Here is a 12,901-nt window from a genome sequence, read left to right on the forward strand (position 1 = left end):
AGATATTGTTTGGTGCTAGGTTCTCAGTTGCAAATTTCAAGTCTCAGTAGTTATTAGAAGAAACTGACCGTGCTGTTCAATATGTTATTCAGCTTAGTAAAAAATGTTGCTAACACCCATGTTTTAGTTTCTTCTTTCCTTCCAGATTCAGCAGAAACCGACACTTGTCATAACTTGAAGCCTGGTGGTTTTATGGTCGTGAAAAGGCATGTCAGAAAACACGGACTAGAACCCTTGTATGACGGTCCCTACCAGGTCCTCCTCATTACTTCTATGTCAGTAAAGCTGGAAGGAAAGCCGACATGGATCCACGTATCGCACTGCAAGCTGGACAAACAGACTAGTAGCAAATAAGGGGACATAATGTTTTAGTTTTTCGTATTTCCATAAAATAATATTGGTAACCGCATGGGACAGTCTAAATTCCCCAATATCCTTGAATAATAAGTTTGTACAATATCATGAAAGATTAGTAGTACAGATGGGTATAGCCAATAAAATTGTCAGTTATACAAATGTGGGATAAATTGGTTAGGGCCACAGATTATCCAGATGATCAAATTTGGGATATATTGGATATACTTAATACTACTGCCTGTGTTATGAATCTGTTGAAGGGTCTAAAGCCCACTGATTGTTCAGATTATGTCCCACTAATTCATGAAGCACCTAAACTAAAGGTCCCAGGGGGGATAACTGTATTAGCTGATAATTATACCTGCTATAATTCCCACGACACTACAGGTACACCAGTAGGGGTCTTCGAGAAAGGTTTCTGCAAAGAGAACAGTTCCCTAGATACTGACTTGTTAGCTAATCATACACAGTATATGTACGACATTTATTGGTTATGTGGAGATGGTAAGCTCCGTCCTAGGTTGCCTAATGCCTGGACAGGTCAATGCACCCTTGTTAAACTAGCTGTGCAGTTCAAGATTTTACCTTGGGATCCAGAGACACCTGATGAATATACCAGAAAGAGGAGAAGTCTCGATCAGCTCCATATGAGTTATGAAGAAGATCCATTGGTATATGTCGATGGCATTGGAGTGCCAAGGGGGGTGCCTGACCAATTTAAAGCCCAGAACCAGATCTATTCTGGCTTTGCTTCTTTAATCCACAAGTGCAGATTAATAAAAATGTTGATTGGATCAATTACATACAGTGGGGCAAAAAAGTATTTAGTCAGTCAGCAATAGTGCAAGTTCCACCACTTAAAAAGATGAGAGGCGTCTGTAATTTACATCATAGGTAGACCTCAACTATGGGAGACAAACTGAGAAAAAAAAATCCAGAAAATCACATTGTCTGTTATTTTAACATTTTATTTGCATATTATGGTGGAAAATAAGTATTTGGTCAGAAACAAAATTTCATCTCAATACTTTGTAATATATCCTTTGTTGGCAATGACAGAGGTCAAACGTTTTCTGTAAGTCTTCACAAGGTTGCCACACACTGTTGTTGGTATGTTGGCCCATTCCTCCATGCAGATCTCCTCTAGAGCAGTGATGTTTTTGGCTTTTCGCTTGGCAACACGGACTTTCAACTCCCTCCAAAGGTTTTCTATAGGGTTGAGATCTGGAGACTGGCTAGGCCACTCCAGGACCTTGAAATGCTTCTTACGAAGCCAATCCTTCGTTGCCCTGGCGGTATGCTTTGGATCATTGTCATGTTGAAAGACCCAGCCACGTTTCATCTTCAATGCCCTTGCTGATGGAAGGAGGTTTGCACTCAAAATCTCACGATACATGGCCCCATTCATTCTTTCATGTACCCGGATCAGTCATCCTGGCCCCTTTGCAGAGAAACAGCCCCAAAGCATGATGTTTCCACCACCATGCTTTACAGTAGGTATGGTGTTTGATGGATGCAACTCAGTATTCTTTTTCCTCCAAACACGACAAGTTGTGTTTCTACCAAACAGTTCCAGTTTGGTTTCATCAGACCATAGGACATTATCCCAAAACTCCTCTGGATCATCCAAATGCTCTCTAGCAAACTTCAGACGGGCCCGGACATGTACTGGCTTAAGCAGTGGGACACGTCTGGCACTGCAGGATCTGAGTCCATGGTGGCGTAGTGTGTTACTTATGGTAGGCCTTGTTACATTGGTCCCAGCTCTCTGCAGTTCATTCACTAGGTCCCCCCGCGTGGTTCTGGGATTTTTGCTCACCGTTCTTGTGATCATTCTGACCCCACGGGGTGGGATTTTGCGTGGAGCCCCAGATCGAGGGAGATTATCAGTGGTTTTGTATGTCTTCGTATGTCTTCCATTTTCTAATTATTGCTCCCACTGTTGATTTCTTCACTCCAAGCTGGTTGGCTATTGCAGATTCAGTCTTCCCAGCCTGGTGCAGGGCTACAATTTTGTTTCTGGTGTCCTTTGACAGCTCTTTGGTCTTCACCATAGTGGAGTTTGGAGTCAGACTGTTTGAGGGTGTGCACAGGTGTCTTTTTATACTGATAACAAGTTTAAACAGGTGCCATTACTACAGGTAATGAGTGGAGGAAAGAGGAGACTCTTAAAGAAGAAGTTACAGGTCTGTGAGAGCCAGAAATCTTGATTGTTTGTTTCTGACCAAATACTTATTTTCCACCATAATATGCAAATAAAATGTTAAAAAAAACAGACAATGTGATTTTCTGGATTTTTTTTCTCAGTTTGTCTCCCATAGTTGAGGTCTACCTATGATGTAAATTACAGACGCCTCTCATCTTTTTAAGTGGTGGAACTTGCACTATTGCTGACTGACTAAATACTTTTTTGCCCCACTGTATATTACAGTGAACAAAGGTTTGTCAATTTTATCTGTGATGCTTTCCAGGGTATAGTTGAGGAATTGGGCCCTAACACTAGAATGACCCTTCAAAACCGACTAGCCCTTGATATGATCTTAGCTGAGAAAGGAGGAGTCTGTGGGATGGTGGGAGAGGAATGTTGTACCTATATCCCTCAGAACTCTGGGGTAAATGGAAAGACCATGATAGCTCCTAAAAAGATAAATGGGTTAGCAGCAGAATTAAAAACTAATGTTGGAGTAGACACATCTTTCTTTTCCGGTTGATTGGGTGGGCTCAAAGGATTTCTTCAACAAGCTTGTCTAGTACTGATTGCTCTCCTTGTAGTTGGATCAATAATTCTCTGTTGTGTTATTCCCCTGTATAAAAAGGTTATTGCAGAGGCAACTCCGACTGGCACCTTCCTCAACCAAGAAGTAGACCCACCAGAGTATGATGGTACTGATCCAGGGCAGATCCCTAAGTACGTCCCCCTCAAGAAGTTAGACAAAACCCCCAATTCTCAGATGATGCTAAGAGATTTAGTTTAGGGACAGCGGGAGAACTCCATGTGAGACTAGTGAAGGGTTCAGCTGCCTGGAGGCCTCTCACAAGGGGAGAGCTTCTGAGGTGTCTGGATGAAGAAATCCACCTCCCCTTTCCCCATCACATGGACAGTCTCGAAGGATCTTTCTTTTTAGGGAAAAACTTAGTGTTTAGGGGGGATTGTCAAGGTGAAAATATATTTTCTTTATACTCTTTTGTACTTTATGTATTCTTATGCTGTGAAACAATAAGTTTTTCCCCTTTATGCTTGCTAATGCAAATTTAACTGTATTTAACATGGCTGCCAGTCTTCACCTTTGCCCTAAATTCTGATTCTGCTAAAGAAGCAAGTTACACATTCCAGAAGCCAAGTATCATTTCTCTTGAAATGGAAACTTAAAGTGACGTGGAGGAAAGGAGGATCCATCAGATGACGTCAGACCAACCAGAGGGACTGAATACTAGACATATTGCTTAAACCCCGCCTAACTCCGCCCTCTGCACACCTTCCCCCAATAGATCATATAATGTTGTGTATTAGAAAATAAAATCAGTTGCTGTGACGTTGCTACACTTTGTAGACATACGAGCAGGCACTGAGTTTGAACCAGCTTTTGCCTGACCCATTCTTCACTTCGGTACCACTGCTCTTATTCTGATTTGGAATGACTGGTGAAGGAAGGATATTGTCGTGACGACCCCGACACTAGTGAGGGGGTGATTTTATTTTTCTTAGTACTGTATATATTAAATGAGTTTTCCCATACTCAAAGTACATTTTAATCAATAGAATCAATGAAATAAAAATAAGTTGCATAATTGGATGCGTTAAAAAAAACATTGATGTGTGTACTGTGTAATGGCCATGTCTGACCGTACAAGGATATGGTCTGCTCATACCACATCTCCCGGGCAGGGGGGAAAAAGTGAGCATACAGACAGGATAGCATGGGATCACATGCTTTCCTGTCTTCTTACTCTTTTCCTTCCCCCTTCCTCTGCCCAGGAGCTGTGGTATAATCAGACCATATCCTTGTACGGCCAGACACGGCCATTACACAGTACACAGCAGGGGAACATTTATAACATTATCTCAGCACAGGGACATTTTTATTTAACCTATCCAATTGTGGAAGTTATTATTATTCCAAGATATATTGATTAAAATGTACTTTGTTCGCTGGACAAACCCTTTAATGCCAATGAACCATGACTGCATGTCGAAAATGACCTGAGTTTTATTGCTGATCACATGTATCACTTTTTGTTCACAGTCTACTTTACCAGCAGGATAACACAACAGATCACAAAAATCACATCATCATTCACTGGTCTCACCAACACTACTTACTAACAAAAAAAGGGCTAAAAATAATGAGAAATAGACATTGGAGTCTTTTATTGCAGTTTGTTAAATATTTTCTAGCATATACATTTTATTTAGTAGATTGTCAATGAGATTTGGAGCTAAACTATGCAACACATAAATCAGCTTAGTGTGCCAGAAAGGATAAAAAACTTCTGGCTGACGCAAGATGGCTGCTTTAACTACCTCGTCAGCACATTCCTCCTTGGGTGATGGTGACATGGTAATTTTGCCACGTACTACCTGTAGAGCACTTTCTGTAAAATACAAAACAGATGTCACATAGTCTTCCCTCGTGATAGCAGTATACCTGAAATCATGAAATACTCACCTAGACCCTCACTATTTATTACATGTAGGTGTAGTCCCAACAAGAAAGCTTATAAACATATGTCTTATTAAGTCATGCAGACACCATAAAGGGTATTCTTCCACTTGCAACCACCAAACATGGAACAAGCAACAGATTCTTCTCCATTTATTACATACAATATCTGAACTGCTATCATGTCATACCTCACTGATTGGCAACTTTCCCTGGCAAAACCAGTTGCGTGTAGGTAGATTTGGGGAATCTGCTCCAGGGTGAAGACTGCTAAGTGCTTCCATGGCGTTCACGTATGCATAAACTTATATTTCATATTCATCTTTTTGTAATTAGTTGTCTCTTCCTAGTGGCCATAGGTATAGCTTCTACTCCTATTTTCTTCCCAAAATGATTTAATCTGCACCATTGACCAATATGTGCTAAACTCAGCAGGGCATCCCACCTGGTCCAAAAACAATAAGAAAATTTCAGGAAAACCGAGGCACCAAAATAACATGTTCTGGATAAAAAAACCAACTTCTTCTTTATTCCATGTCAATTAAAAAGCATCACGGGAAGAACACATAAATGGCATTTTTCAAGCCCAGAGAAAATTCACACAGTTTCCTGCGATGCTTTTTAATTGACATGGAATAAAGAAGTAAGTTTTTTTTCTAATCAAGAACCTTTTATTTTGGTGTCTCAGCTTTCTTGAAATGTTCTTATTGTTTTTGGAAACAGATATCATACACAACTCATTGATAAAAATAATATCTTCGTGCCTATTGAAAGATGCCTTCAACCTCACCTGTATCAATAAACCCCAGAACGGCCACAGTCACAGATACATTATTCATGCTGAGCATAAATTCTCTGCGGAGAGAACTGAAGAAACCTTCCAGTGCAAACTTGGCAGCAGAGTAATATACTGTAAATGGTGACCCAATACGTCCTGCATGGAAGGAGAAGAGCTGTATGAGACTTTTTTTCATTATCAAGTAAAAAAATATTACTTTCGACGTAAATCAAAGTGCGGAAATACTTAAAGTGGTTGTTCACTATTGGAGAACCCCTGATTCATGGCTCAATAGAGAAAAAAAATAATATAAACTCATCTCCTGTAGTGGCATCATTCCAGAGATGTTGGTACTACCGTATTTTTCACAGTGGGTGACGTGACATTGTGTCACGTGTCTGCTGCAACTAATCGGCGGCCTCTAACCGACTTATGTCTTTACTATTGTGTTGGAGGGGATGTCCACTGTAACGGAATACTGATGAACTGCAATGTCACGTAACCACTGGGAAAAGAAGGGGTGACATTGCTGGAATGACGCCACTGTGGGAGGTGAGTATACATTGTTTTTATATTCTACAGGGCCTAGAATTGATTAAGCAAGGGTTTTCCAATAATGGACAACTACTTAAAAAAACAACTACGGTAATCCTGATGTGCAGTTCTAAGAATGCAGTTGAGAACTGTATTCCCATCTGTGTAGCTTTAGCTGTTACTCCAATGTACAGTAGATGAAGGGGAAGGATTACAACACCTATACACTATTATTTGGCTACAATTTTAACCAGGGCATTTTACATTTTTCATCTTTTGTTTTTGCATACCCATTTTTCAAGAGCCATAACTTTTTCCTTGATATAGTAGTATGTAGATCTATTTTTGTAAGGTGGGTTAGAATTTTGACAGTCACCTTTTAATTTACCATATAATGCATTTAAAAACATAAAAACAATATTTTGATGAGAAATAGAGAAAAAAAATTCTCCATTGTTGCTATAATTTTGGATCTTTTGGTGGTCACTGTGTTGATAAAATAACATTTTAATTTCATTCTGCAAGTTAATATTATTATATTAGTTAGAAAGGAATATAGTTTTTATGGTTTATTTCTTATTTTACTGATTTCTGTGAAGGTGCTGCTGGTAGAGCAGTACTGTATTTCTTAGGCCGGTTTCACACGTTAATGGCTCCGGTACGTGAGGTGACAGTTTCCTCACGTACCGGAGACACTGACTCACGCAGACACATTAAAATCAATGTGTCTCTGCACATGTCAGCGTGTTTTCACGGACCGTGTGTCCGTTTGAAAAACACGGAGAAATGTCAGTGTTCGTGGGAGCGCACGTATTACACGGACCCATTAAAGTCAATGGGTCCGTGTAAAACACGTACCGCACACAGATGCAGTCCGTGTGCCATGCAGGAGACAGCGCTACAGTAAGCGCTGTCCCCCCAGCGTGGTGCTGAAGCCGCCATTCATTTCTTCTCTCCAGCAGCGTTCGCTGGAGAGAAGATATGAAAAATCTTTTTTTTTTTTTTTTGGTGTTTAAAAAAAAAAGATCCCTGTCCCCAACCCCCTCCCACCCCCTGTGCGCCCCCCGCTGTTAAAAAAATACTTACCCGGCTCCCTCGCTGCTTCTTCTCCTCGCCGCAGCTTCTCCTGTATGAGCGGTCACGTGAAAAGATTTTTCATATCTTCTCTCCAGCGAACGCTGCTGGAGAGAAGAAATGAATGGCGGCTTCAGCACCAGATGCAGGGGACAGCGCTTAACTGTAGCGCTGTCTCCTGCACGGTGCGTGTGGTACCCAATCGGCACACGGGCGGCACACAAATGCCGCACGTGTGCCACACTGATGTGCCATGTGAGCACACGGACACACGCACACGGACACACATAATTCCGGTACCGATTTTTCCGGTACCGGAATTATCTGGACGTGTGAGACTGGCCTTAGGCCATGTGCACACGTTGCTTTTTTTGCAGCGTTTTTTTTTCAGTTAGGATTTGTCACAAAAACCTGAAGGGAATCCTGATGCCAGCAAAGTGAATGAGAATCCTGAAGTCTCCTGCATATGTTGCATATTGGACTTGCAGATTTGGTGCATATTCATATCTGCAACATGTCAATTCTTTCAGTGTTTTTTTCACCCATTGACTTCAATGAAGTCTGTAAAAAATGCTACAAAAACGCAGGTCTAAAAATGTCTGCGGATTTTTGCTGCTTTTTTGTAGTGTTTTTTTCATGCATTTTTAGACAGCAGTGAATTCTATATAGATAATAATAATAACCTATTTGACCTCAGTGTCAATAAAAGAGACAAAATCCCCCTTTGCGTCCCTGGGATCATTCATGTAGTAGCTACTCTCCTGTATTGTTTACAGATGTATTAACCCCCCTAATACTACCATTGACGTTTCAATACGGCGATCACCGCTGATCCTCCCAGCACTTTAACCCACCTAAATACTGCGATCACACCACAGCATTTAGCAGGCTGGTAGAAGGAGGGAGCCCCCTTTGCTCTTCAATCATGCCCTCCACAACGTTTATGACATCCAGGTCACCAGGCACTAGCAAAATAGTTTGATCATGTGCAGTGCCACTAGTTAACCCCTTCAGTGAACACCGTAAAAAAAAGTAAAAACACAATGCTTTATTATCATACCGCTGAACAAAAAATGGAACAAAACGCGATAAAAAAGACGACTGTAAATAAAAATGGTAGATCGGAAATCGTCATCTTGTCCCTCAAAAAAACAAGCCACCATGCAGCTCCGTCAACTGAAAAGTAAAAATGAATACAGGTGATGCAAAAATAATATTTTTTTCTATAAAATAGTTTTTATTGTGTAAAAGCGCCAAATACAAAAAAAGATATAAATGTGGTATCACTGTAATCGTACTGACCTGAAGAATAAAGCTGCCTTATCAATTTTACAACATGCAGAACAGCAAAAACAATCCCCCCAAAAAAACAATTCCTGAATTGCTGTTTTTTGTTCATTCTGCCTCCCAAAAATTGGAATAGAAAGTATTTCCCCTTGTGAAAATGTAAAATCTGTGCCAAAACTAAATTTTGGTGGTAAAAATGTAATATTTTTTCTTCACTGTCCAATGGTATAAAATTATGTGCCACATCTGAGGTGTCAATATAGTCACCGCACCCTAGATTAATTAATTGAGCGTAGTTTGTAAAATGTGTCGCTTATGGGGGGTTCTGCTGCTCTGGCACCTCAGGGACTCTACCAATGTGACATGGCACTTTCAAACCAGTCCAGCTAGATCTGAACTCCAATATGGCGCTCTCAACAGGGGCTTTCCAAACATGACATGGCCCCCCCCCCTCCCCCCCGGCTCAACGTTAAAAACTTCTGTGTAGCACTTGGGGGGCTCAAGATGCTCACCAAACATATACCGTACATAAGTTCCCTGAGGGGTCTAGTTTCCAAAACAGTGTCACTTGTGGGAGGTTTCCACTGTTTAGGCACATCAGGGTCTCTCCAAACACAACATGGAGTCCGCTAATTATGCCTACAAATTCTGCATTCAAAAAGTCAAATGGCGCTCTTTCCCTTCTGAGCCCTGTCGTGTGCCCAAACAGTGGTTTTTCCCCATATATGGAGAATCAGCATGCTCAGGAGAAATGGCGCAACAAATTGTGGGGTCTATTTTCCCCTGTTACCCTTGTACTAATACGAAACGTAATAGCAGAACCACAAAAAGAGGACTAAAAATCCTCAAAAAGGTCTCAGAACTAATGCACTCTCAGTACGTAGCAAACTCATATAGTAAAGATGGAGGCAACACAAGTACAAAATATTGATGATTTGTTGCCGCCATCTTTACTACAAGTTTAATGTTAGGACTCACAAGTGTGAGGACCCTTCAAGCGAGTTGCAAACATCTTGGCCAAAATATCGATCAATACCTCATATATTATTTTTATTTTTTTTTTTGTACTTCATTTTCAGGGTTCAGCCAGGTCCATTATTATTATCTTTGCAAACTTGGATGTCTGTTCTCATGGGATGCATTTAGATAGTGCTTAGCAGCCTGCCTAGTCTAATAGTGGGCGTCACTAATAGGCAATAAGTCAGATGCTGTTCATTACCTGTGTGTGACCAGTGCCCTACACAAGCCACTTTTGTGCAATCTAATACTAAGTAATCACCCCCTCCATGAATTCGTAGGCTGTGAGTGGTTGTCTCAGTATTTTACACCTGTGTTGCCACCATCTTTACTACATGAGTTTGCTGCATTCTGAGAGTGCATTAGTTCTGAGACCTGGGCGGGTAAATACTGCTGCCCCTTGTGAAAATAAATAAATTTGGGTCTAAAGTAAAATTTTTGTCAAAAAAAGTTAAATGTTAATTTTTTCCTTCCACATTCCATTAATTCCTGTGAAGCACCTGAAGGGTTAATAAACTTTTTGAATGTTGTTTTGAGCACCTTGAGGGGTGTAGTTTATAGAATGCCATCACTTTTGAGTATTTTCTGTCATATAGGCCCCTAAAAGTTACTTCAAATGTGAGGTGGTCCCTAAAAAAATGGTTTTGTAAATTTTGTTGTAAAAATGAGAAATCGCTGGTCAACTTTTAACCCTTCTAATTTGCTAAAAAAAAAAAAAGTTTCAAAAATTGTGCTGATGTAAAGTAGACATGTGGGAAATGTTTGTATAAACTATTTTGTGTGACATCACTCTCTGATGTAAGTGCATAAAAAATAAAAGTTTAAAAATTTAAAAATTTTCCCCAGATTTCCTTTTTTTTCACAAATAAACGCAAGTCATATCGAAGAAATGTTACCTCTATCATTAACCCATTAACTACCAATGTCCTTTTTTGGGACACCTAATCTTTTGCTTCTAGCAACTAAGATTTTATAATTTTTATAATTAGGTCCAATTTTTTTTAGTTGTGTTTGTAAAATGAATGTTTTCAAAATAGGAAATCATGTCATTGTCATTTTTAATTGAATATTGGGACGCCCTTTTCTGAAAAATCCGTAAAATGAAAATTGCTAATTTGGCAAGTAATGGGTTAAGTACAATATGTCACAAAAAAAGAGTATCAGACTCAGTTGAATCCATTGTAGCGTTCAAGAGTTATTACTACATAACATGAGACTAATCAGAATTGTAAAATTTGGCCTGGTCATAAAGGTGAAACCAGCCTTGGGGGGGTAAAGGGGTTAACATATTATGGTTATCTGTGGATGTTTTTTGATTTTGTACCTTGGTCTGCTCATTTGTTTGCACTGGTTTAGACTCCCATACTGCCACACTTTGGAGTATTATTTGAATGCACTTTGTTTAGTTTCTTTTGTTTTTATATATACATTTGTATATCTATTTACTCTATGGATAACTCTACTATTCATTATTTAAATCTTATTTATATTCAATGTGTGTATATCGTTCCATCTTATATTTACAACCAATGTGGTGGTTTGATGCACAGGTATTCAGGTATATATGAATGGTATTTTGTTGTAAATGTAAAATGTTTTTATATTGTGCCCTGAGTCTGTTTTTGGCAACCTACACATTCCCCTGTTTTGTAATTTTAAATGGTTTTAATATGTATGTCCACTTAAATTGAAGTAGCAGTAAAGGACTTTGACATTAATCATTGGAGAAGAGTCTGTTTTTTTTCTGTTGGATCTAGAGAGATAAATAGATAGACATACAGTGGTGTGAAAAAGTGTTTGCCCCTTCCTGATTTCCTATTCTTTTGCATGTTTGTCATTTAAATGTTTCAGATCACCAAACACCAAAAAGATTGCCTTGCGCAGGCGTGTACTACGGAGGACACAGCATGAACTTCAACACAATATTGCGGCCAGCATGCAGCCAGCGGGTAAGGAAAGGGTGAATCAAACACCCGAAAACCCCGCCCATATAACAGCAAACCTGTCCCGCCAAATTCAGGTGACAGGTTCCTTTTAAATGAAGATCTTTATTAAGGATAAAAAGGAAATCTAAACCTATAGGGCCCAAAAAACAAACAAATCATAAATTAACTGCTTATCACATCTTTGGAAAGCTGAGTTCAAATTCCCAAGCCACACGCAGGTCTGATTACTGACACACCTATTCTCCTTCAAGACATCATCTGAATAGAACCTGACTGACAAAGTGAATTAGACGAAAAGTTCCTTAAAAGTTAGATATCATGCCACGATCCAAAGAAATTCTGGAACAAATGGGAAACAAAGTAATTGAGATTTTTTTAGTCTGGAAAAGGTTGTAAAGCCATTTCGAAAGCTTTGGTACTCCAGTGAACCACAGTGAGATACATTATCCACAAATAAATTAAATAGATAAATGAAAAAACGATGTGGGGTCCCCTCCCATTTTTGTAACCAGCCAAGGTAAAGCAGACAGCTGTGAACTGATATTATCAGGATGGGAAAGTCCCTAGCTATTGGGCCTTTCCCAGCCCCAAAATACCAGTCCGCAGCCACCCCAGAAGTGGCGCATCACATTAGGGAAGTGGCGTAACACATTCACTTTGGCTCTTCCCTCGTGCGTTGGCAATCGGTGTAATGGTGCTTTGGGTTGATGTCAGCTGTGAATTGTCCAAAACACAGCTGATATTAAGCTCTGGCTTTAGTAACGGAGAGGTGTCTATGAGACACCACCTGTTACTATCCTAGTAAATAAAAAGAAAAAACACACACAAAAACTCCCCCATGCTTTACCTGGTTCACCACGCAGGTCCGATGTAGTCCAGGGAATCCGAGACAGTAACGTCACTGCTCTTTAGAAGTTTTTGTGTTGTGAATTCTGTGGCTGAATTCACTCCTGTGGTCACAAGTGGTACTGCAGCTTCTGAGCTTCCTCCCTCAGGTGTTCTGGTGAGCTCGTTAACTGCTTCATTACTTAACTCCGCCTGATGCTGCTATCCTTGCTCCTTGTCAATGTTTCAGTGTTGGATCTGAGCTTCTCCTGATTGTTCCTGTGACCTGCTGCTCTGTATAGCTAAGTGCTTTTTGCTTTTTTGTTGCTTTTTTTCTGTCCAGCTTGTCTTTTGTTTTGCTGGAAGCTCTGAGACGCAAAGGGTGTACCGCCGTGCCGTTAGTTCGGCACGGTGGTTTTTTT

General features: G+C 40.1%; 1 protein-coding gene across 1 annotated transcript in view; it reads right to left on the minus strand.

The window, feature by feature from the left end:
- Positions 1 to 4,699: 4,699 nt before the first annotated feature.
- The window catches only part of LOC138670654 (hydroxysteroid 11-beta-dehydrogenase 1-like protein A), a 59,072-nt gene continuing 50,870 nt past the window's right edge, over positions 4,700 to 12,901 (minus strand). The window contains exons 5-6 of the mRNA XM_069758202.1: positions 5,809 to 5,952; positions 4,700 to 4,950 (exon numbers count right to left, since the gene is read on the minus strand). Of these exons, the coding sequence (XP_069614303.1) occupies positions 4,739 to 4,950; positions 5,809 to 5,952 (356 nt within the window). The 3' untranslated portion in view covers positions 4,700 to 4,738. The remainder of the gene's footprint in view (positions 4,951 to 5,808; positions 5,953 to 12,901) is intronic.

The sequence above is a fragment of the Ranitomeya imitator genome, chromosome 1 (assembly GCF_032444005.1).
Source record: "Ranitomeya imitator isolate aRanImi1 chromosome 1, aRanImi1.pri, whole genome shotgun sequence".
Lineage (NCBI taxonomy): Eukaryota > Metazoa > Chordata > Amphibia > Anura > Dendrobatidae > Ranitomeya > Ranitomeya imitator.